A 27,266-nucleotide genomic window follows, 5' to 3' on the forward strand; every position below is an offset into this window, starting at 1 on the left:
GTCACTAAAGCAAAAAAAAAAAAAAAAAAACCTGCATCAAAGTCACTAATAGATTTTTCAGAAAAAGACGTTTTTCTCAGCTTTTTGTCACAAACTGCTGATTTGTGTGAAACTTGCCTCTATTTATCTGCTGCTTACGGAAGAACGAAACAAGCTAAAAACTGATTAAATCTGATTTCAGATTTCAGATTGTCATAGTACAAAATATTCTGTGGGTCTTAAAAAATCTGTGAAAATAAACTAAATCGCTTGGCAATATGGGGTTGGCTGCTCTGAAAATGGCTGGCACTGAACGAGTTAACAGGATCACTTGTAAATGACTAAGAAATGAAATACACCCAGGAAATGCCCCTGAATATGTTTACCCTTTGTTGACATATTGTTTTTGTTTTCTGTTAATTTGTATTTTTTTTCTTGTATTTTTTTTATTTTATTATTTTTGCTTGTTTATTTTACTTTCTTACATTTATAAATTGTGTGTATGCTATAAATTGCAAATAAAAACATAGTTTAAGAAAAATAAATAATAAAAAAATGAAACAAAGCATAAAACACACATTAAATGCCCTCCCTCTAAGAAGACCGTATGCTACGTATGACATATGTAGCGTTTGCAGCATACCAGGCAGGAGAAAGAGTCCTTCATGCGGTGCTGAAGAGTGTTTTTTTGTAGAATGGTGAAAAGGGCGGCGTGGTCGAAATGACACGGAGCTGCAGAGATTAACTCCTCCACTCCTTGTCGCTGAGAGGGATCCAGACCTGAGGACAAAAAAACAGTGAGCGTGAAGAGAGACTGGGAGCATGTCACAAAGACTCACACGGTCACTGGAATCTGTGAGCAATATGTGGTTTTAAAGCAATGAGTGGCAGAACAGATTTCTACACACAAGTCACAGTTTAAGAGGTGATATCTAAATGTGTCCCAACTCACAACGGTTGGAGCCTTTTTTGTGTAAACAAACACACACACACACATATGCACACACACAAGACTGCATTGGCAGTGCCGTCCCTCATAATTGTGGTTAATGGTTCCCACCTCGGTTGGCAATAACCGTCTCAGTCGTCAGAATTCTGAGCTGATAAAAAAACACTCAGTAGCAAAGACAACTTGTGAGGTAAACACTGGAAGTAGATCAGAAAACCAAGATGGTGAGACGCAGCTGGAGATCAGGATTCATGTGCATCTCATACACACAAAATACCAAGTGGTACATGGATCTGGGTCTGGATGGAACCCCGAAAAGTTCTTTAAACAGTCAGGTGCAGTGTTTACGTTGGTCCATATACCAGTGGGGACCAGGTCCATTGCACGATACATTTTTTCCAGGAAAACTGAGACAAAACTCAGTAGTTTAGTCAGCTGAATGTGCCTTATCTCCATATTTTATCGACAGAGCATTAACTATCTGGAATGGTCTGCCTTATTATCTGCGTCGTATTGAAGGTAAACAGGAATTTAAAAAGAAACTTAAATCAACTTTTAGAATGGCTGTATGATGAGTGGTTCGGTTTTGTTTTTAGAAAATTATTTTTATCAATTTTTTTTTTAATTTTATTTTATTAATGAGGAGTATGAAATGTGTTTTAAAATTTCTTATTGGGTAAATCATTAATTGTATTTGTAATTGAAATATCGAAGTTGATGTGATTGTATGTACTGCATTTGTATTTTATTGTTGTCTCTGTAAACCCCAGGAAGACTAGCTGGTTACTACAATATACAAGCTTTTGTTTGTTTGTAATCTTTAGCTAGCAAAGCTAATGGGGATCCTTAAAAAAAACCATAAAAAACATAAAAATAAGTGAAATCCAGCAACGCAAAACAGCCAAAACATCAGGAAAGCATTGAAAAGATAGAAAAAAGAAAAGAAAACAAAATACAAAACAAAAAACACATACAAAGTATTTTTCTGGAAAAAAAAAATTGAAGAAATGATCTGCCTCCTTCTTTCTTTAATTTTCCGCTTTAATATACTTAGTTGGGCGAACCATGGCAAGCACCATGTCTTCCCAACCAATAGATCACTCCTATGACAGTATCGCTTTTACATGTAGGTCACGTGTCAAACTCAAGGCCCAGGGGCCAAAACCGGCCGTTTGCAGCATCCAATTTGGCCCGCAGTAGAAAGTAAAAATGAAAGAGAAAAAATGAATCATTGTGTAAATGAAACTCAACATTTGTAGGGCCTCACAGTTTTCCTGGTGCATATATCGCATGATTGCAGTCATTTTTGTGTGAAACTGTTGAAAAAAACTTTCAAAATTCTTACAAAATCTTTACATTTCCCTGAAATTAATACAAAATATCTTCCTTAATTAAATCAAAATTGGTCACAATAAATTTAGGAAATTTAAAGTATAGATCCCGTTGGGATTAATATTGTCGGTTTCTTACATATCTTGTATTTTATGTATACGTTGAAGTGTAAACTAGGGCACAATAATGTTAAAATTACTTGTTTTCCTGCATAAAATCTGTGGCCCTCTTGAGATCAAACTGCTCTGTATTTGGCTGATAAACTGGCAAATGACTACAAATCATCCTACAACCATATCATTAATTTTGTTACAAATATTTTACAAATAATTTCAGGAAAAATATTCTTAAACAACAAAGTGGCTTATAACCATCATTCACATCAGATAGTTAAGATCTAATGTCTGTTCCCCGTATGACAATATGACAGTACATTGGTCATGAGTATAACTAAAGTGGCAAATACAACCGAGTAATTATCTAGCAACTTCCTGGAAGTGAATCTTTAGAATAGTATGACTTGAAACTGTTTAATATCGACATGGCAGAGAGGACACGTAAATCTTAAAGAGAACGACTATAAAACTATAGCTGGTGGAATGGACTGGGTAATAAAAGCGGTATAATCGTTTCGTCAAAGACTGGACTGGAATATACACTGTTTAGCTTTAACAAGATGTAGCTGCAAAGTTGCAACATCAGGCACAAAGAATGTGTAGGAACATTTAAAATGTAAGTTTTGACAAAGACCTTTGAACGAGAAGAAGAAAAATCAACGTTTGGGCAATTTGGAAAGTTCCAAAGCCCCAAAGTGGATGAAAGTATGATGAAGTGCCTTTTTCATTGTCGGGTCACTGCATCAGGATTTTATGCAAATATCTTGTGTAAATGTGTTTATTGTTACAAAGAAGAGAGAACAGAAAAAGATCGTGGCACAGGCTGTGATAAGGGAAAATTCACAAAAAGTCAAAGTTTGAAGAAAAGGAAGACGATTAATTACTACAACTAATTATAGGTTCCATTAGTTTGAATACAGACAATAGTCTTTTATATCATATTGAAGATGCTGTAAGGTGTTACTTCAACGAAAAGTCAAACAATTCAGAAGCTGACTGATGTCAAATGGAAGATCAATAATTAGCAATAATCGAAAATTTGATTTGGGAAATTGTGCTGATTAACCACCCCTAACAGACAACATTGGCTCGGTTTCCATTACAGATGTTCGCAAAATAAAAGCGATGATTCTAAATTTCACCAAAGTATAATTGCACTTTGAACGCTTTTCCATTGAAGGTTGTTTTGGGGAGGAGCCTCGTAAACTCCCGTGAAAACTCATCCCGTGAAACTTCGCCGCATGAAGTTCCAAAGTTCCTTATAACTCTGTGATTCTTGGTTGTTTCACGTCTAATGTGGCACTTTTCATTTTATGTATAATGCTAAGAAATATACCGGTTTCCTCTTCTGTTTACACGAACCTTGCCATGTTTTCTCAGAGGTGTGGTCATGTGACTAGGTACCTCAAGTTCTATTACGTGTATTTGCAGAACAAGTGCTTCAATTGTGCTTTTGTGACACATTTCAGTATCAAAACGTCTGAAATACCTCCCGATGAAAACTTAAAATTTTTTTAGTGATATTTGAGTGTTTTTTTTTTCTCGAAATTCAGGTGTTTCCTTTACCAGTTTTTATTGCACTATTTAGATTTTGTGCATTTCCAAGAGTAAAGGAAACTCAGCTAGTGGAGTTCTAAATGCAGCACATTGCTGCACTCGTAAATGACAGATATTCGGGGCCCTTTTTCCTGCTTAGCTAAGCTTCGCCAAAGCAGGAGACAATAACAAGGCTGTGAGGTCAGCAATGAAAGAACCAAAAGAACGGGAGTAAGATAAAGGAGGCAGAAGAGGCACAGGGAGTCTCGGCCTGAGCAAACCTGGGTTCATTTCCAGTCCTTTCACTCTGTCCTGTTAATGGCCCCAACCAAATGAAAAGCCTAACACTCTCCACTCTGCCTACATTGTGCAGAGTACATTTCGGGATGGGAAGTTTCTTAGCGTGACACATGGCCCCACAAAAGACCGCAGCTTGCCGAAGAATGCCAAGTCTCGTATCCTCGCCTGCGACGCCTGCGGCCTCGTGCCCGAGATGAGCATTAGAGATTGCTTTTTTATTAATGCTGCCATTTTGTTTTTTTATGTGGATGCTGAGAAGCCCGCAAGGACACTCAGATGTTTGTTTGTCCAGCCCACCCCTCGCTTCTTCTCTTTGAGCAAAAAAGACAAAAAGACAGCAAAAGTGAAACATCCACAATCAATTTCCAATCGACGCTCTTCAGCTTTTCTTCCTTTCTTCTTGGCCCCTGGCCTGCTTTCGCTCTGTCTAATTCCGATGTAGGTCATATTACATTCGTTACCTTCAAAACACGGCATTGGCCCTAATGTAATTTAGAGAAAAGACAGGGAGAGAAGGAGGCGACTCTAAAGAAAACGAGACAAAGAGATATAGATTAGCGCTGATAATAAGAGGATTGGGGGAGGAGGGAGAGTATTGATTGAGAGACAGACGGTGGAGAAGTGATGTTGATCCGTGTCAAGTCCAACTTTCAGCTATTATGTGCAGGGTGCAAGTGCGTGTGGGGGGTGTTAGTGTGTGTGAATGAGCGTGTGTGTGGCAGAAATCATGGATGGATGTCAAAGCTCCTGACACAGATGGTGCATTTTATTCTGACCGTCTGCAGGTTTGTTCACTCCGTCTTTAAGGAGAAGATTCCCATCAGAGCTTTTTCACTCTGAGTAAAGACATCACCACAATAGCCTAAAATTGAACTGAAATATATTTTTTCTAAACTTTTTCTAAAAGTCAAAGGGTTTTGAAAATTCATCTATCAATAAAATCTAAATAAGCAATGAAGAATAAAAGCTTTCCAAAATAAGATGCAGGAATAAATAGAAGTATCAGCTTTTTTTGGAAAAAAAAAATACAAAAAAGTAAACAAACAAGATACAAAACTTCTTTTCTTCATCCATTCATCCTAAAACCTTGATAAAGTAACTTAAACCAACTTTGATTAAGAATACATCAAATATAATCACATTAAAACATTTGAAATGTCTGCCCCATGCCATTGATATGTGTAAATATCAGGGGTTTATTTATTTTTTGGTTCTGGTTTTCACAGTTGGCAATCTTTTAATTAATTATTGTGTACTTGAGGCATAAAGATGAAAAATTATTGTTATACTGTTTTAGCTTAACTTTTATTGTGGTATGCACTATTATGGTGTTATAATGCACTGTAAAGTGATCTTGGGGGACCTGAAAGGCACAGATTTTCTCAAAACAAAGCAAAGACACTATATGGATCTTCTAGCCTGCTCCTAACCACGCTAAAGATAAATCTTAGCCAATTATTTGGTTACTTGGATAACTTTTAGTGAAAAATATTTGCATTTGATCTTGTGAACCTTTTTGAAATTCAACGGCCATGAAGATCAGACAGATTTTTGTTGTTACCTATCATTTATTTATTAAACAATTGCCATAATTTAAGTTTAGATGTAACTGGACTTTAAGGTATAGGCCTGCATTTTTTTTTTTAATAATTTTTGTCAGTGAATATTACAGTATATTATTTCACCTTTGTTCATGTAACATGTTCTTTTCTTGAAATATCTAAATTCTCAAAGTGGTAGACCCGCACTTTAACACACAAGTCTGGGTTTTGTTATATTCTGTTAGTGAATATAGGAAATCTCTAATAGCACAATAATATTATTATAATTATCATAATATAACACCCACACACGTTTACTGTATTATAATGTATATGAGATTGTAAAAGAGATTCTTTAAAATGTGTGTTATTGCTCATTCATTCCATCATTATGATCTATAGTTGTTTTTATGTTGTCGTCAGACAAAGGGGGGACATGGATTCAGAAATAAGAAAAATGGGGTACTTGGGCCAAAAAAGTTAGGGAATCACTGCTCTAGAGCAATGTTTGAATATGAAGAACAGTGTGTATTTGTTATGGATGGAGAGGACAGTTATCTTTGCTCTCTGTCCATATTCATCTCCAGCCGTCTACGTTGGCATTGTCACGACAACAGTCACATCTATGTGACATCCTGCTCTGAAAGGTGGCCACGTTGGCTGATGGCAGGTTATTGATGCAGATAAAGAGAACAAAGCAGAAGAGTGCATTTCAGTTTCAGGTGCGTCAGACAGAGAGATGTGACATGATCTGCCTGTCAGAGCGAAGCGGCGCCGATGATGATGATGATGATGATGCCAGGTCAAGCCGACAAAGATGTGCACCGACAAGATCATCAGATGTAAGCAGCGCATGCACCAGACAGAGAAAACTGAGCCTGGATATGAGACTGAGAGCTCTTTAGAGGGAACATGTCCTCAGATGTTGGTGCTGCGCTTGAAGGAACCGCTGAAAGACCGAGAGGTCAAAGCCAACAGACAGCTCGGACGTCTCTTCTCACAGTGCTTCCTGCTGTCTAACTGGCCACCTGCTTTTCCTAAGACACAAATGACAGGTGTAAACATCTTCAAAATCCCACGCCTGATCGCGCCAAAAAAGGAGACGTTGCTTCTGTGATAAAAGTGGACGTCAGGGCAAAGGTTCCTCCACCACAGCCACTCATGGTTTCCTCTTGTTTGGTTACAGCTTGTTGAAACCTTTCATTTCAAACAAAGTGGGACCAAGTTTGTGTAGCTTAAAGTCTTTGTCCATTTCTAAAGACTTTTCCTTTTTGAAGGGAGAATGCTGTGAAAGCTTGGCTGACATGCTCTCAACGAGCGCTAAACTTCCTCTGCATTGAAGGTTTTCATCTTTCTTTCAAATTACAGGGTTGGTAAAGTTAAAGAGTAAATCTATGATCTCTTCAACAAACACCTTCAACACTCTAGTACTGTGTTTCTCAAATGGGGTACGCGATGGCACTACAGGGGGTGCTTGAGAGGGAGAAAGTGGAACATTTACAAACAGTGTTTAAATGATAAAAAAAAACTATTGAAATAAATCTATTCAGGAGCCACTAAATCAGTTTTTTTTTCAGCCTTGGGGTCGGGACCCCCATGTAGGGTAGCCTGGAGTTTAATTGGGGTCGCCTGAAGATTCTGAAAAATGTAAATAGATTTTTATTATTTAATTTTTTTTAATGAAAACAACACACAACCTTAAACAATTGTTTTTCTCTATTTTCACTTTGCGAGATATAAATGTAGTTCAACTAAAATACAGTTCAAGAAAAAACATCTGAGCTCAAACATGATCAAAAACTAATTCTAGAAAAAAATGTCTTTGGGGTCAGCAAAAGTTCCTGACATTAAAATGAGGTCACAATCCAAAAAAGGTTGGGGACCACTGCACTAAATACTGTTTCTTTCCACTTATTTACAAAATCAGATTCTTTAACATGTGTTATCACTTGTTTATTCCATCATTATGCTCTATAGTTGTTTTTAAATCGTTTTTTAAGCAAAATGTTGTAGTTGGACAAAATAATAATAATAATAATGGCTTGGATTTATAGAGCGCTTTCTTCGAGGAGACTCAAAGCGCGTACCGTACAGAAACCATTATTCATTCACACCAGTCACTCACACAGTCATACTGGTGGTGGTAAGCTACAATGTAGCCACAGCTGCCCTAGGGCAGGCTGACAGAGGCGTGGCTGCCATTTCGTGCCTACGGCCCCTCTGACCACCACCAACATTCATGTAGAATTCATACTCACTCAAACAAGGCAATGTGAGTTAAGTACCTTGCCCAATGACACAACGACAATGACTCGGTTAGAGTGGGATTTGAAACCCCAACCCTTCAGTTACAAAAGGGGGGTACTTGGATTTAGAAATTAGAAAAAGGGGGTACTTGAGATAAAGTTTTAGAACCACTGTTCTCGTCAAACACATCCTTGACGTGGTCATTGTTCTAGTCCAGAGGTGCACACACTTACCACTGACAGCTCTTCATAATCTATTGTGTTTGGGGAATTATAATTGTAATGCTGGTACAAATAGGAAAAATTATATTTGCAACCAGTTTCACACCTGGAGATTAGAATACCCCATGCCAATAGTAATTTACAAGTACGCACATATTCACTGGAAATGCAAATATCTGTACAAAATATGAGTAAAATGCTTAGGTTGGAAACTATACAGTCTGTACTCTAAAATAAAAGATGTTTCACTAGAACAGTGCAACTTTGCCAAGAAAATTTCAATATTTGCAGTTTAAGTATGAACACAAGTAACGGGAGTGGAAATTAAAAATCTAATTGAAACCAGGTCAATTACATTTTTCTGTTACAATTACGTTTTCAATTACCCATGTTCAATTGCGATTACAGTTACCAGCATTTTTTCCAATTACAATTAAATTACAATCATTTTTTTTATCCTCAGATAGTCAATTACAATTACGTTTTCAATTACTAAAGTTTAATTACAATTAATCACAATTACTGAACCTGAAATAAATAACCTAATAAAAGTTAACCTTCCTCTTGTGTTAGCTTTCTGTTAGCATCTCTTGTGATAATAGGTCCTAATTCAGCTGTAAAATACACTAAAAACAAATATCTATCATCCAATTTCTTTCCTATCTATTGGAAATAGGCTTCTTAATCAATGAAAATATAGGTTTTAATGTTTATAGTGTGCTGTGGGCATCTGAGCCTTTTTTGTGTCAGTATACCCCTTAAATAGTAAAATGTGGGAAAGCTTGATATGAAACATATTCTAATAATTATCAAATACGTATGTGTAGAACTGTACATAGAACTGTAACATGGTTCCCCAGTTTTGCGTTAAATTAAAAATTGACAATTGTTATAGAATGTTAATGAAAATTACAATTACAAAGTCAATTATCTGAACTCAATTATAATTTAATGGCAACAACAGATTTTTAAAATTACAATTACAATCATAATTACGACATAATTGTAATTAATTATCAATTATGCGTTTACAATTATATTTGACCCGGACTGGAAACATCCATGGCTCTGTATTAGTGAAGCTTCTGACGTAGATTTGTTATTTGCTCACAGGAAGATGGATTCAATCAGCCACTGATTTCCTGTTCCTGAAAACAAAGTGTGGACGAAACAAAGGGTTAAATCGTGTGTCTCTGTGTTTCTTGTCCATAGAGGCATCAATGTTCATGGTGTGGTCAGTGTGTACACGTGCATTAGTCATTACTAGTCTTATTTAACCTGCACATTTCCTTCCTTTAAAAACAAGCCTGCTGGATGCAGGTTTCACACTCGTTATTAGAGACACACACACACACACACACACACACACACACACACACACACACACACACACACACACACACACACACACACACACACACACACACACACACACACACACACACACACACACACACACACACACACACACACACACACACTGTGTGCATCACTTAGCACCCAGTTAAGAGCCATTTTAGGGACACCTTCTATTTCCTCCCACAAACCGTATGTCAGCACCTCCAACCATTGACATTGCAATCTGTTCCATTAAACGCTAACGAGCGCCAACCGCTGTCACACCAAATTACATAGATCCAGCCGTAATCAGCTCTTAGTATGAAACCCTTCATTTCACAAAGCTGAACAAGGTGGGGGGGCAGACGCAGACCATGTCTTCTTCATGTAGATAATGAATGGGAGGATTGGTGAATAAAAGAGATGGAAGACTATAAATACAAGTAATGAAGTGCATGTGACGGGAATCTAAATTAGGATCCACAGGATTAGGGAGTTGTCAAGAACAAATGTTAAATACTGACGAAAAGAATGAAAGTAACGTACAAGTACTCACGTTAATGTAATTGAATTGCTTTCATGGGTACTTGTAATGTTCTGAATATATTTCTAAATCAGTCATTTTACTTTTAAAAGAAGTAAAGTCACTCATTACATTTCTACACCCAACCGTTACTGAGTGAAGTACTATTTTTTGTGATAATTTTTTATTTCCGAACATAATCCATCTTAAAGGTGCAGTCTGCAAATTTTATAAAAGTGACTTTTTGTCATATTTACTAAAGCTGTCACTATGTAAGGACAGCTTTACATCAAACTAGTAGTTTGTTTAAAAAAAAAAAAAAAAACAGACTCATTGAGTCGCGCCCCCTGCTGCTCCTGCTGCCTTTGGCAGATTGCCAGAATGCACCGCGACCGAGCAAAAAGAACCAATCAGAGCCAGGATTGTGTTTGATGAATTGTCTGACAGCTGTTGCTCACAGGCCCCGCCCCTTTCCCGGGCTGGAGCGCCATCTTTTTTACAGTGTATGGTCTGGAGGAGTAGAAGATGGAATTAGTGACTTTTCCGCTTGAAAGGTAATTACTACTGCTTGATTTACATTATGTTTGATTTGTAATTGTTACACTAGAACTCTGTGCATGTGTTCATGTGCATGCAGCAGCCTCTGTGTGGGCTGCTGTAAGTGACACTGTATGCAAAAGAAACAGGGCAAGATTTATTACCAAAAATAATTGTGGGTGGTGAAAGTAACTAGTAATTTTTACATTGAGTACTATTAAAATTGGGCTATTTTTTTTACTTGTACTTGAGTATTTAATGTATGACTTACTTGTACTAGACGTAGTTACTATGAGGAGTGCAGAGGAAAAAGGAGGAAGGTTCGACAGCTCAGAAGGTGGTGGAATAATGTGAAAAGAATAGCAAGTGCCAATAATGCAGTGAGAGAGAAAGAGCTGCAAGGTTAAAACATAAGAAAGACAAAAGGAGGAAGAGGATGAAGAAAAGATGAAGAACAAAAGATACTTATTGGAGACGTGAATGAATTGTTGCATTTTGGCAAAGTTAGCTTGGCTCCACATTTGTGTTTACAGACTGTGATCAGGGAGGAAACGAGTCCAACGTTACAAACAATGTTAGCCGCTTCTCGTTAATTGGAGACAGTCGATAATTGGAGTTAGTCGTGAACCACTGTATAACTGTAAGGTATATTTAAGTAAATGTCCAGTACTATTTGAGTACGCTGAGGTCGTCATATAACAATTTTTCTTGTACTAAATCTGCAATAATACACATAACTTTCCCTGTTTTTTTTTTTTTACTTGTTTTATACTCCATCCATCCATTTTATCACCCTGCAGCTGGCTAAAATTAAATAAATAAACAAACAAACAAATAAATACATAAATAAAAAGCACCTAAGTTAGAATATTGGACAAGAAGTAAATCTTTGCCAGGTTTAGTTTTAATTTCTAAATGTTACACTTGGGCTTTGGCGCTGCATGGTAGATGAACAGTCAGGTGATGCTAAGCCTTGAGAAACATGCACAAATGGATGCTGACATGGTGAATCAAAGGCTGGCTTCTGGAAAATGAATAATAGATGTTTAAAAGCCGTATAAATGACTTGTTCTTGAGGCTTGTGTGTGCACAGATTTGAATACTGTCTGACTAATGGATTTGGGTTGTGGACTTATTCTGTCAGGCCAGAAAACTGTGAAGATCTGGCAAAGAGAAGATTTGGTGCTTGGCAGTGCTGTAAGACGTTTGTTCCTAGTCAGTCAATTGTTAAAGATTATTAAAGGGGCAGTATTATAAAACGTTGACTTTATAACAGTTTTGCTACACTGATATACATTCCTTTAGCCTCATTCAGAGGGTCAAAGTTGAAAGTTTCTCCTTATTCCACATTTTGTAAAAAGTCAGCTCCAAATGGACGAGTTGGATTTTTCTCTTGAGCTCCTTCCTCTTAAACTACTTCACAGTTAAAACACTTTGATTTAATGTAGAATATACTGTATGTTATACTTTATTGTCATATATAAAGCTACATAGACATAGAAATGTGTTCTCTACATTTAACCCCTCCCTGAGGAGCAGTGAGCAGCCACAGTGTAGCTTTTATATTGCGCACGCAGGCAAGCACATGCACGCAGCTTTTGTTGGACTCACAATCACAATAGCTGCTTAAATATCCATGTGTTTTACTGTAATGTGCAGTTTTTTGGCTGAAAAAAAGAACAAGAGTGTGTGCAAAATAAAATTGCTATGGTAATAAAACTGCGGCATGGAGTATGCGTCTACAGACACGACCACTCATGCATATGCATGAAGGCCCCATAACAGCCCGTTTTTAGAAGAGTCATGAAAGTGACTTTTCAGAGGTCGAAAACTCTGGAAACCGGGCGAGTTTGGGAGAATAAACCTCAAATACTATGTTGTTGAGGTTCTAAGAAGAAATGAAGATGGGTGAAAAATAGCATAATAGGACCTTTAAATCAATGTTTTTCTAACTCACTGATAGGAGATGCTTGATTGAGGCTTCCTCCTCTGCAGTTGGTAGTTTTGTTCTGTGGGGGTGGGACTGGTTTGTAGGACTGTCCAGTAGCTCGGTACATGGCCTGTACCCACAGCACTCGATCCTGTTCATCATCACAAGCGAACATGATCAGGTCTCCTTCCTTCACAGCGTTAAAGAAGACACGGCCGCCCTGCAGACCTGGAGAGAACCACAGGAGGAAGAAAGAAAGCACTGAACTGTTGCTGTTGTGGTGCTCGTTTGGCGTTCAGGTGTGTGTACCTGGTTGAGGGTCACAGTAGTCCACCGTGTAGCCTTCCAGCTGCATCAGCTCCTGAGGCTCCGCCTTCTTCTCTCTGTAGCTGCACATGGCGAAGGTGTACTGGCTGACCTGAAGCACAAACGCCCCGCACAGCTCAGTGATAACATCAGCACCAGTCTTTTTTTAAACAAAAACCCCCTCCCTGGGTGAAATGGTGTTCCTTTTGGGGTACAGACGCATGTCAATTTTTGTCAGATTTTTAAAAAGATTCTCGAGGGTTGCGGTGTAAATCATACGTGTAAATAAATAAAGAAGACACAATTGATGCCTCTGCTACAGGAGAACAACACTCACGGACACGGAGGCACGGTTAGCTTAGCATGTTGGCAGTTCAGCAGTAATACACAAAAAAAGACAGCCAAGGATCACAATTTGTAATTCCTATTACACAGAAATAAGTCCTGGTGGAGCGGCAAACAAAACGCTAAATTATTCACCATAAGAAACCACCACAACACTGAATATGCAGCATTTAAAGCTAGAAATCAAGCTAAATCAAGCTAATGCTAAAGCTAAGCTAGCACAGCAAAGAGCCATTGGGCTGCTGTTGCAAACTCGTGTTACTACTAGTGTGGAATTATTCTACATTATTCATTCATCATGACAGTAAAATCATGATTTTACTCAAGTCAATCTATCCTTTATTCATACTTTAAACTTAAATTTATCACTTTTATTATTATTGCTGTTGGCTTGTGCTTTTGTTTTTTTGTTCCGCGAACCATGTGCTGTTTTTTTGTTTAAACTGTACTCAGCAAAATAAACCTTTCTGATTCTCAACCACTAGAAAATGCTGTGAACACCTAATTATGTAAGAAAAAAGAAAATACCGTCACATACCGTGATATACATTTTTGGTCATACCACCCAGCCCTACGTGGAATATGTGAACATATATAAATGTATGAGATGACTTTTGCTTCAGTTCACCACATCGGCACCATCATTTAAAAAACACGTCTCCAAAGTGTCCATTCTCACACTACAATTATTTGAAAAAATTAAGAAACAGTTTTTCCCGAGAGCAGTCACCATTCTGAACTCTCATATATAAACCCAACAACTGCGCAATACTTCTGTGCAATGTTTTATCTTGTTCATATTTCAAAATATTTATCTTTTTTATCCCTTTATTGTTAATGAACTTGCACTTTTTTTTTTTACTAACTGGAATGTTTGTATCATCTTAACACGTTCTGCACTGTAAACAGGAGAAGCTCCCAAATCTCGGTATACTTTACATATTGACAATAAATGCATTGAATCTAATTTAATTGAATTTTTATTAATCACAACCTTTTCTTGGGAAGTGGGGGACGCCACTTTCAAGCCCCGTTTTTTTTGCATAAGCAAGCTTAATAAATGAGGCCCCTGATCTACTGAGCTGATGTATGAAGTCAGAAACCTCCAGGACTGGCTGTAAACACTATCTGTGCAGATTTCATTTCATTTCTAAATGACGGAAATCACGCTGATTCTATTATTGCTATTTAAGATAATATGTTTTGAACAGTCGGATGGATGTAGGGATGAATATCCTTTAATGGCTCCAGCTAGCTCACACCAAAGGACCGCTCCTTTTAAAGGTTTAATGTTCAGATGAATGCCCATGCAGATGCTTACTTTGTTGATGAAAAAAAAAAACCCACTTACTTTTAATCTTTGAAAAACGAAATATTTTATTTGCTTTCTATTGACAGTTTTAGCCGTTGTGTTTGGTGAATAACTCTGAGGAACAAAACAAACACTCATAAAGTCTTTTAACCATTGAAAGCATGTGTTGCTGCTCTGAAGTCAGGGCACTTCTTAGTAATCCAATTTGTGTCCCTCAAGAAATTATTTTCTTTGACTGCATCGATTGAAAGGAAAACATTCATTTTAGAATAGAAAGTGGCAGGTGTTATGTTCTGTAAACAAGGAGAAAGCACAGCCTTTCAGGACACACAGACAAACCAAAGTGAGAGTTTCATCTTCAAAAAAGGTTTCAAATAAAACTCAGTCGACTTATTGCCGGATTTTTATCCCAGGTAATGTTTGCTTTGTGCTGAGTAACAGCTTTGGTGAAAATGAGTCATTGAACATTTTCTGAGTGTGAAGTCATAACATTTGCAAGTACAGTTACAAATGTGTGCACTGAATATTTCCACCTACTCAGGAATGAACGAAGCGCATGCTTTTCTAAAAGCGTTAAAGTGATAAAAAGCAACAACCCATTATATAAAGGCACTTTAGATGACAGGTCCAAAACTGATCAATAAAACTCTGTTTCTAATTCATGTCAGAAATATCTTTGGAGTCATTTACATGAAGCTTTATCCTAAAACACACGCAATATGTGGAGAAAGCCATTTTGGAGATTTCAGCCATGTAACGTTCACATACAGTATGTCGTCATTTCACGATCACTATGGTGAAAAAGCATTTCAATCTGACGTTTTAAAGCGTAGTTACGCATCATCCAGTTTCATTGGACTTTATGTTACTAGTGAAAAACTAATAAACAATAAATGATTATAAGACACATGTAAAGAATTTTTTCATACGCCAGTGGTGAAATAACCTATAGTTGGGGTGCAAAAATTTTATATTCCAAGAAGGAGTAATCTTAATACAATAAATTAAAACAGATACGTATACATTCCCACATGCAGTTATGGGCCAATAAAAATAGTTTAAAAAAAAAGTGATTTTTCGGATTTGAAAAAACTGTCACCAAAGAACTAGTGCATATCTGTGACTAATCATTAGTGATGTGAACAATCTATGTACATAGCTCAAAGCTGATCAAATTACAGGGAGCTGAGGCATATGTAAAGTTATTTACTGAAGGCCCAAACACGTTTGAGTCAGAAACACAGACAAACCTTTTTCCAAATTTGAAGAGCTGGCATGTCCACCAGATAGGATGTATGGCAGATGTTTTTGTACATTCTGAGACAGCAGGTGGAGCTATATGACTACACCAAATTTCATTTCCCTATGTGGTGTGATTTTAGAGATATTGGAAGTTGAAAATGGAAGAAAAATGAAGAGGCACGAAAATTGACACATACTCATCCCACACTATATTGGCCATAGCTCAAAAACTACTCATCCAATCAAACTTAATGCAAATTGAATAATTAAGGAATAATTGGTAAAAATGCTAGAATTTCTTGAGGGTGAAGTGCGTGGGATGTCCTGAAAATTTGTTGGAATGACCCTAATAGTAAAGATTACATATTGTCTTTCAGTTAATCTGTAATTTGTATTCCCTTTAAATCAGTGGTTCTTAACCTCATTGGACAAAGATAATCAACTTTATTTGTCATTGCACGTTACAGAGCAAGGAAATTGCATTTCAGTTTAATCACGTCGAAGAAACATCAAAAGACAATCACATATAACATAGGAGGACAAGAGCGGGAAAACTGTGGGTCGACACAGGCGGTGCCCTGTATTACGTGAAAAGTGGGAGAAGAACAGGAGGAGAGGTGAGGGGAAAAGGCAGGTTTTAAACTGAGGGAGCATCTTTCTGCATGACACCCAGGTGATAAATAAGACAGCCTTGGAAGGCTGGCTTTGGGAGCCAAAGATGATAAGTGATTTGTTTTCGATTCAGGCGAGCTCAATTTTGATAGCCTTGAGTCCCGGGTCTCCCAGCAGTGATCGAATAAGGTGGTCTTTTTAACTAGCCATCAGAAATGACTGGCAGCCTTCCCAAAACAACTGCCAACATAATACAGACTTTGCAAAAGGTCAGAACGCTGCCAGCTCCAATCAGCAGCACGCCTGCTACCATAATTCCAATCATGTAGATGTCTTCCACGGAAAGAATCGACAGACACACATTTTGAGGGTTGAGCACATATACAGCCACAAAGGTATCGCTTGGACAGACAGGCTCACTACTGCCCGTTCTTTTTGTTGAAAAAATGAGGTCCAATGCATTGAGAGACCAACTGATCAATTCCATAATTCCAGTTTTGGATTTTTCTACTCTATTCAAAATGCTGTTAATCTACATTTCTGTAAAATAATATTTAAAAATCTAATTTACTTTTTTATTGTGATTTATCTTTTAGTAAAGTAGTTTATCATGGACATTTATTTTGTCTAAAACCTACTCAAGTATTAATTACTTAAATAATGCATATCTTATTGTGTCGTCAAGAGCTGTATTTATTTGTATAAAATATCTATGAAACCACATTTTTCAGGCGAATATTATAGTTTAGAAATATGACTACATTTGTAGCTTATGTCTACAAATGTAGATAAAGATAAAGCTGGAATGTGTTTGTTCAAAGAATGAAAAGAAGTGCTGTAGTTTTGCCTAATTGTATGAAAAGACTCAGTAGCTTAAGTAATTTAATAATTCGTTTTTGTAAAAGTAGGGAAGTAGATTACATCATGTAGATTGTACTTAATGATGAGCAAAATTACACATTTCTGCTCTGCTAATAGCCTTAATCACAGCATTGACTGTAGAATATGTTCTTTTACCTGCACAAGAACAAAGTATCTTCTTTTCCAGCGTTTCCAGACTCTCTGTCCGAGAGCGTACACGTATCTGTAAGATGGGAGCAAAACAGGAAACAGGAGAAAAGGTCAGAAGAAGAACACGTGCATGTCAACCTCTACAGTTTTCCAGTAGTTAGTGCAGGCGTACTGGTAAATGACTGGATTATTCTATTTCGGTGACATCTGTAAAAAATAAACCATTTGTCAAAATGTGCAATTCTTTTAAATAAAATAAATAAATTCCCAGTCTCTAAGAATAGATATATTTATGAACTCTAGAACTGAGAAAATAACCTCCATTCAATGCCGTTTTGGTGCCGTGCATTATGTGTAATCTGATTGGTTGGTTATAGTTCAATTAAGATCAATTCGACTTTATTCATATAGAGCAAATTACAACACTAGTCATCTCAAAGCGCTATAAAAAGTTAATCTGATGCATTTGATTATTGTCTGATCATTTCATTTTTCACAATGTCTGTTGATCATTTTAAAACGAAAAATAATAATTTACTCGGTAATGGTTGGGTGTAGAAATGTAAGAAATTACTTCTTCGAAAATGTACTTAAGTACAAGTAAAATTACTGATTTAGAAATGTACTCAAAAAAGTTTAAGTACCCAAAAAAATAACTCAATTACAGTAACACTATCTATCTATCTCTAAATGTGCAATGAAAAATCCCCTTCAAAATAAAAGCACAGAAGCCTGCCAGACACAACTGTGAAATGTTACTTAAAAACTGGCTTTTCATTTGATTCTTGTATAACACAAGTTAAACATACAGTATATACAAATTAAGATTGGCCCATCATCAAAAGACAAATGAAAATTATTTGAAGACTTTGTGATTACAACTAATACTAAATAAATATTAAAATAATTTCTTAACTTTACTTTTTTCAAATTTATTTTTCAATTGGAAATAAATGTTATATATATATACAGTATATAATAGAGTTTATAATAGATTTTTAATGTGAATTTCACATTTTAGTTTTTATCATGTATGTTTTCATATTTTTTTCCCTTTACACACATTGAATAAAAAAACAGTAATGTTACAATTTTCATGGTAATTTCCATACTGAAGTGTTTGGCTTTTTATCCAAATTTAATATGTAGACAATTTGTTGTCCCTGCACATTACGTAGTAAGGCTTCATTATGCAACAACCTCCCAACATGTAAAAAAAGCTCAGATGATGTTGTAGTAATAACCACATTTTATAATAACTGGGATTATTTTAACATTTCCTTTTGTGATAAATTATTAGAAATGAGGTGATTATTACAGAATGAAACCTTAGTATCAATAGATTATTTTATTACAAATTCAAACAGTGACGTGTCTATACAACAGAAAAATGGGGATCAAACATTTTACTGAATACAAATTGACGATCACAGAGAGCCAGAACATTCCAAAAACAGACTGAAAAAAAATTACAGAATATAGATAAACAACCAACAACAGACTTAAAATGGACCAAAAAGAACAAAAGAAATGTGTTTCAATCCGTAAATACCATTGGAATTTGTTTTAAAAATACAAATAATGATGCATATGAAAGGCAAATAATAGAGACGAAAAGGACAACAACAATAATAAAAAACAATGTTAATAAATACAAAAACCAATATCAGACTTAAACAAAGACCAAAAAAACTAACTAAAAACATAAAAGTGTTATCAATGAGCACAAACAGCATGGCTTTTATTGAACAAAACTAAACATTACAAACTTCAAACTCATTAACCCCCATATTATAAATGTGTTATATAACAATTTTGTAATACCGTATATACCTTTGTTTAGAATTCATTCTTTAATTTTTTTTTTTACAATTTTCTTTAACATACATTCCATTATTGTTCCAGATTTATTAACAAAGAGAAAATATTTCTTTTGCATGTATTTCTACACTAGAAAAAAAACAAACAAATTTGTGTTTATAGTAAAGTGCATTTACCACTGACATCAGCAAAACATAGAAGAACAGTAGTGTTAGATCTGTATCTTATTAACATGTGTGGAACCTGAATTATCCAAAAAAAATGTGGCTTTTCACCTCCTTTTAAAAGTAATTAAGAGTTTTGGTCGACTTCTGCGTAACATCCACCCACGGATGTTCTCTGGATGGAAAAGAAGCTCCGAGTACTAAAGGAAAGGCAGAATTTCACAGGAGGGCATGAAAGCAAACGCTTTAAAAGGCTGTAATAATTACATGATGACATGCTGCCACTCGCATTCACTGTTCACTTTTCAACCAAGCGTAGAATGTGTCAGAAATAATGAGTCTACACTTCCCTTTCATTGAAAAAATGTCATTTTAAAAGACCTCATACTGTTTCTATAAAAAACAAGCAATAAAGCCAGGATTATTGAAGACGTCTTTACGAATACTTGTTTTGTTGTCAAAGGTGCTGAAAATCTTATCAGTGTCCTTCAGTGTGTGTGATTTAAACGTTTGATCAAACTGTGCACGAGGTGAGAAATACTGACTCATTAAGAGACCAACACTGACACCCTGTGGTTGTTCCTAAAAACTACATCTAGCTGCATCTAAAGGAGAGCTGAGCGTGGAGGTCCTGCAGCTGGACTCTCTTGATCTAAAGAGGGTTTTTGTTTTGTTTTTGGTGATGTGTACATTTGCACGTACAGGGAATTTCTTTTGTGTTTTGGTCACACAAATAAAACAAATGTGAAAATATTGACAATATAAATAACTAGAATATTTGCATTTTTTTCAGAAAATGAAAATATTCTAGTTATTTATGAGTGAGGATACAGGTGCTGGCCTGCATCGCTTAGCATTATCAATTAGCATTAGAATAATATTAACATAGCATTAGCATATCATTAACATTAATTAGCATTACAATTAACATTAGCCTAGCATTATGGTTAGCAAAACATTAGCAAGATTTAGCATTAGCCTAATGTTAGCATTAGCACTAACCTAGCATTAACAGAAACTTAGCATTAGCAGTAACCAAGCATTAAGACTAACTTAGCATTAGCACTAACCTAGCATTAACACAAACTTAGCATTAGCAGTAACCAAGCATTAACACTAACTTAGCATTCGCCAAGAAATAGAATTAACCTAGCAATAGCTTAACATTAGCAAGAAGGTTGAAAGTTTGAAAAAGTTTGAAAAAGGGTAAAAACTGGAGCAGCTCCACTAACTTAACCAGCTGTCCACTCTAAAAATAGGATGGGAGCTGAAAAGTCAATGCAATTTCACAAAAAATCAAAAGTTTAAAAGTGAAAAAGTATGAAAGTACAAGAAGAAATCTCATGAACTTTCTGAACGTTTTGATGACATGTATTTCTCATCATTTAATGTGTATTCTTCTCATTTTGTATGTCTATGGTGCTATTTTGTGCATCTGTTTTGGGGGCCAGACATTAGTCTGTGTCTGATCCAACATTAACTCATCTAATTCAATCCATCAGCAGCATTAGATGAACAGAAATTGACCATGCGGTCACAGTTTCTTTAGGGTTTGGGTGAACTTTAGATTAATCAAAGTCTGATACAAAACAACCCAGAACAGCACCACAATTTTTAATAATTGATCATAAGATGCATAAAAAATACACTTAAACATTGTGTTTAGGTTATTTATTATTAGTGTGGTGCAGTATGATTACAGCAGTATGATTACTATGATTTTTGTAAAAAAAAATTTTGTAAAACATTTATTACATTTTAATAAACTCAATGTGTTGTTACAAGTTTGATTAAATTAATATAAACGTGTCACTTGTTTGCATTCAGACTAAGCTTTTTAAAGAACTGGTCTGTTGTCTGGTCATAGTCCATGTTTGCCCTGTTTTTGGTCAACTTTTAATCTGTTATTGGTTGTGTCTGTATTAGGTGATTTTTGAGTTGTTTTTGTAAGTTTTTAATCAATTGTTTGTCTGTTGAGCTCAATAACATTTAAAACAGACAAACTATAAAGCAGTTATATAAATATAAATCAACACACACTAAAGGGAGAACTAAGAAACTGGTTTTAAATTAAATAAAGACTTTGCTGCCATCTACTGTCTGACATTGAGACCTGCAACAATGTTTGAGTGCCTGCAGGTGTGTTTTTTTCCTTTTATTATTGTTCACTAAAGATCTGTGTACTTTCCATTTGAAACAAATGTTTTCAAACTGGGGTCAAACAGGAGGTTTTCCAATCTTTTGTCTGTTTTGCTTTTCTTTGGGGAAAACCTGCAAACTCCACACAAAAAGGTCTGAGCTCGTAGAAATCAGGGTCTTCTTATGGTGAGGAAGCACCATTTTTAATGATAACATCTGGATGACTCAAAATCCATCCAGGTGTGTGAGGAACATGTCCTTCAGCAGATTTCTACCAGCAGGTGGTGCCGATAGGACAGAAAGTCTATCACTGTATGTAGGACTGGACTGAGACAAAAAAAAAAAACAATCAGCCCTTTTCTGCATTTTCTGTCTAGAGCAGCCAGTGGACACTACGTAAAAGCTGTTATTGAGTCAGTGATGCTTAACACGTGGTTCTTCATGTCTTAATTTACATTTTTATTCCCCCAGAAAACCCTAAAATGGGGAAACATTTAACCCCTTTTTACCAAGTTCCATTTTGCATCTTCCTTCATCCCATGTTTTCCCATTTTCCAAACATTCTGACACTTTTTTCAGACTTTAGCTACTTTTTGCCAATAAATATCCATTTTTTCCTATTTTTTGTCCATTTCTGCAAGTTCTTTGACATTTTTATCAAATTTTTGTTCTTTCTTTAACTTTTTTTGACCACTTTTCATACAAATAAGCTAACTTTTTCCCAATAAATATCACATTTGCTTCTCCCCTACATTGTGCCTCTTTTTTATTTTTGTTTGTCACATTTGGCCACTCTTGACTGCTTTTGGCCCATTATAGTCACTATTCACTCTTTTCTTGCCACATTTTTATTTTTTTTTGCCTGAAGTGCAAACTTTTAAAAACAGCAATGCATGTTTTGTTGTTTGCAATTAAAAAAATGAATTTATTTTATTGCATAATTGTGACCATCACCAGCCCTCCCTAAGGAAGGGTAAGAAACGTTTTATTAAAGGGAGGATATAAAAAAGAGGGCAGTGTTACACCTAGGTGAGGCGGAAGGGAACAAGGGAGAGGGAGTCAGGGTTGGAAAGAGTCGACTGTTTTAAGGTAAGAGTGAAATGTGATGTTATAGTTGTGTTCCACAATTTTGCTCTTTTTTACATTTTTTTTGCCACATTTTGCTCATTGAAGCAACCCTTTGCCATTACATACCACCTGGTTCCTCTTTATTTGCCCATTTTTTGGCCACTCTTGACTGCTTTTGGCCCATTATAGTCACTTTTCACTCTTTTCTTGCCACATTTACTCAGATTAGAACTTTTGTTCTTAACTCATTCAGTGCCAGCCGTTTTAGAGCATTCTGACTACATTTTTTGTACTATGAAAATACGAATTCTGACACCAGATTCTGAAAGATTCAAGTCTCTAATTTCATCAGAAAAAATAATTTTGTTTCTAGATTGTTTCGTTCTTCTGTAAGCAGCAGTTGAATAGAGGCATGTTTCACACAAAATGCCAGTTTGTGACAAAAAGCTGAAAAAACGGCTTTTTCTGAAAAAATCTATTAGTGACTTTGAAGAAAACTTTTTTTTGCTTTAGTGACACCTCCACATTGGTTTCCTTCTATGAAACTACAAAAACAACGCTGAAACCATGCTTTTGATGGCAACATTGTTATTATTTTGCTATCTATGTCAGAGTTGAATGGATTTCTTACTGTATTTTGGCGTTCCTCCAAGTCTCTCCCCCTGTTAGTTCCCACACACGCAACTTCCTCCTCATCCCAGACATGCCGAGTGTCTTGCCCCGTTTTTTTAATCGTTTTCTCTCACAATCGCGACACTCTCAATAGTCCACTTAGGTTCCACACATGCTCTGGTCGAGTATGCACTACTGTGAGCTGCTGGGAAATTCAGCATCAACTCACGTCGCGCCATCTTCTGTCTTGTAAACTCCTTTCCTCTCCCTCTGAGCTCTGCTCATCACGGGTGATCTCTCATCCAAAGGTGCTCTGCTGCCACCTACATGTCATTAGTTGATCACTACATCATTGTACATGTTAGATATTCACCAGAGAGCTTCGTCACACTGTTTCCTAGCAACCCCAGCCGAAAAACACAATTCATGTCTATAGACGTGAATGGCACTCAATTAATTAAACATGTGCTCAGGGTGAACACTTCACAGACTTTGTTTTACTAAATCTTTGCATAAAAACTCCTCACCTAATCATCCGTTGACTGTATAATTTACTTCAGGTGAACTGACAACATGTACCATGTCTGAGAGCGGAAACTTTCAATGTCCACCCACTTTGGTGCTGAGCAAACTGGTTTCAATGAAGCCATTAAAATGAACATCCCCTGTGGAGGTGAGGCTTTTACTGAGCTAAAAGCGCTGACTCATGCATGTGTGGGTCTTTCTATGGCTTCCTTCACTCCTCTCACAATGTTTATGAACATGTTTTTGTGCACACCACCGACTGCCTCATGGACACTTACTGAACCCATGGTTTTCTGGTCTGATTCACCAAGATGACTGAATGAGGTGTGTGTTACTCAGTAGACTCTGACTTTTGCACAGTGACAACTGATATAAGCCTCAGCCCAAACAACCCAGTACAGACCATCTGACTTACTAAGTTAGCAGCATGGCCGGCCTTCCTGCCAGGCAACCCAGGCGGCTGCCTAGGGAGCGCCATCTGCTGCAGGGGTGCCAAACCGCTCACCAAAAAGAAATAAAAAAATAATAATAATAATATCAATAATAATTTATAAAGGTATAATGAATGTGAAAAACACCCTTTACAATCACTGTACATGTTTTCTCTTAATTAAATATCAATGCATATTTATATCTATTTTAATTCTTGTTCTATTCTATATAATTCTATTGTGTTTTCACATTGTGTTCTTTGGTTTAAAGATTTTTGTTACTGAGTAGTAAAACCAAACAGGAAAGTTAAAATTTCCTTGTACTGAAACTTTTGTATTTTATTTTAACTTTCGATTGCACTGTTTTGGATTGCTTTAGGATTTTTCAACATTGTTGTTGTTGTTCCCTCAGGACAACACAAACAACGGATCCACTGCGTGTCATGAGATATATCTTGTTGGGAGAGTGTGGAGGCTATATTAAATAATTGTTTTTTTAATAGTGTTTTACGATGTAGATTTTGTTAACACTTCTCCATTTGCAACACCCTGCCTACCCAACCCTAGTGCTCATGGCACGTCACTGGTATATAGAATTATTATTTTTATTTGTATTTGGGAAGGTGGGGCACCGAATGACGCAAAGCCAGCTCTGGTTAGCAGACTCACCCACTGTGTTTCATGTTTGGAGGTTTGTCCATGCGGACGGCCAGTTTGATTTTCAGGTCCGTATCCTGGCTGCTCTTTGGGACGACCATTCGGTGGAACTCGGCCTGTTTCGGTCCATTTGTGGTTGGATTCAGAACCACCTGAGAGAAACAAGCAAAACATTACTTCATTCATGCTCACACCTGCACTCTCTCTAATCACATTTCTTTCTTCCTCTCTCATCTCTGTGTGTACCCCGTTCAAGTCTGAGGGTGGATTGCTAACTCCAGATCATGGGAGAGGTTCAAGTACCTCGAAATCGTCTTCACGAGTGAGGGTAGGATAGAGTGTGAGATCTGAAATGTCTTCCCTTTGACGAATGAACACCCCCCATATCACAACAGCATTTTAACAAAATGGGTAAGAAATGTAACCTTAATTGAAAAAAAGGTAAAAACTGTGACCATTCTTCTTGGACACCTTACTTAGGAATGTATAGTGATGCTGTAACCATGGCTACTCAATTGTGTGTTTATCTATCAACAGCAGTAGCACTCACCCTCCCCAACTCCTTGTCCTCCAAAGCCAGGACTGCGGTGCTCTCAGTGAACAGCTTCACTTTAACTGAAGGTAGAGGGTGAGTTGTTGTGAAGTCCCCTTGTGTCCCCCACCTGCAACACATCAGGCTCATCAACACAACCGTGCGTTTGAAACATTTGGATTCTAAAGTGTCTGTATTCTGTTTACTGTGTGCGACAGAAATGCTGAACTACTGTGATTCATCCAGAACAAATAAATACAAACTAAGACAACATTTGTTCTTCATCTTGAGGTTGCCGACTTTATATTCTTGGTGCACTTAACAGCGGACTAAGAGAACAATGTTAGTAGAGGCTGGGTTTCCATTACCCTTGGAAATGCGCAAAATCTTAATAGCGCAATAAAAACTGGTAATGGAAACCCCTGAGTTAAAAAAAAAAAAGCTCACATATTAAAAAGTTATTTCGCTTTCATGACGAGGAATTTCAGACGTTTCGATATTAAAATGTGTCGCAAATGAGCACTTCTCTCCGACAAAACGTGGTGCGGTACGTGTCGACAGAAGAAGAGACCACGACATTGCATAACATTAGACTTAAAAAATGTTACTGCCACATTAGACAGACAACATACGGATACAGAGTGTTATAAGGAAGTTTAAAGCGTTCATCTTCCTGCCGCAAAGTCCGGCAGGATGAGATTTCACAAGCATTACGAGGCTTGTGCCCAAAACAACTTTCAATGGAAACACGTTCAAAGTGCAATTATACTTTGTCGACATTTAGAAATATTGCTTTTAATTTGCAAAAAACTGTAACAAGGGAGATCTCTGTGTCCCTATTCAGTACAAATTATAAAACCCTAATGGTTCATTAGGCCAGCAACTCTACACAATATTACACACTGCATTGACTTTGTTACCACTGATTGTCAAACCTTCGAACCATCAGGTAACCACATTACATCAGAATGGAACTTTTAATTTAACTCAAGGCTCTGGGACTTTTGAGTCTCCAGAGAGGATCTGTCAAGTTTCCTTTGTTAGCCAAAGTCTTTACATCTTCACATTAAAATAAATTGTATTATCCTGGGAGTGTTTGTCACTTTAAAGCAGAAGCTCCAAATCAATTTTACTCAAATGTCAGGGAGTGCGAAGGTCATTTGCCACCAAAGGTCACACTTGAAATTTTTCACGAGCTTCGGTGTTATAAGTACTTTGGTTTTAGTCACACTATTCAATGAGCTGCTGAGACTTTAATGGAGTGATGCCGTCTACTCAGGATGGTGGTGGAGCCATTAACCAAGCCAGGAGCTGTGCTGCTGAAATTCAAAAACACATCTTGAAATGTGTGTGTGCATGTGTGTGTGTGGTAAAAAGTCACTTGCTGAGGAAAGAAAAGTAAAAATCAAGCACTGTAGTTTCCACAGTAACATTGCACAGATCATCATTACAGTGAAGAAGTCCTAATGCAGTACAGTATAGACTACGCGATGTCGTCAGACTTATGCATTTTGTCTGACCTTTAAAACAGACAAGAGTAAAACATGGTTTTAAATTGAGAACTCACCAGCCTGATAATGATTATTAACAGACAACGTCATGTAGTTGCTTAATAATAATAATAATAATAATAATAATAATAATAATACATTTTATTTGAACATCAGCACCTTTCAGGTCACCCAATGTCACTTAACAGTACATAATAAAACCACACCAGCAGAGTATAAAACCACAATAAAATTTAAGCTAAAACAATATAAAAAAAAACTGTAGAAGTGAAGCTAAAACACAGAAACAGAGCAGGGGTGGTCAGGTGGAAACGCTGTTTTAAGTAAGTGGGTTTTGAGTCCAGCTTTGAATTGTGAGAATGAGTCCATGTTCCTGAGATCCAGAGGTAGTGAGTTCCAGAGCCGGTGGTAAGGCGGGCTGGTGGAGTG

General features: G+C 36.7%; 1 protein-coding gene across 11 annotated transcripts in view; it reads right to left on the reverse strand.

The window, feature by feature from the left end:
• cadps2 (Ca++-dependent secretion activator 2) overlaps window positions 1–27,266 on the reverse strand; it is a 230,459-nt gene that overhangs the window by 93,803 nt on the left and 109,390 nt on the right. For all 11 annotated transcript variants that reach the window (XM_028449449.1, XM_028449448.1, XM_028449438.1 and 8 more), the window contains exons 7-12: window positions 25,345–25,456; window positions 24,807–24,946; window positions 17,384–17,450; window positions 12,859–12,967; window positions 12,577–12,777; window positions 623–759 (exon numbers count right to left, since the gene is read on the reverse strand). In XM_028449449.1, coding sequence (XP_028305250.1) covers window positions 623–759; window positions 12,577–12,777; window positions 12,859–12,967; window positions 17,384–17,450; window positions 24,807–24,946; window positions 25,345–25,456 — 766 coding nt within the window. The remainder of the gene's footprint in view (window positions 1–622; window positions 760–12,576; window positions 12,778–12,858; window positions 12,968–17,383; window positions 17,451–24,806; window positions 24,947–25,344; window positions 25,457–27,266) is intronic.

Source organism: Gouania willdenowi, chromosome 6 (assembly GCF_900634775.1).
Source record: "Gouania willdenowi chromosome 6, fGouWil2.1, whole genome shotgun sequence".
In the NCBI taxonomy this organism is placed as follows: domain Eukaryota; kingdom Metazoa; phylum Chordata; class Actinopteri; order Blenniiformes; family Gobiesocidae; genus Gouania; species Gouania willdenowi.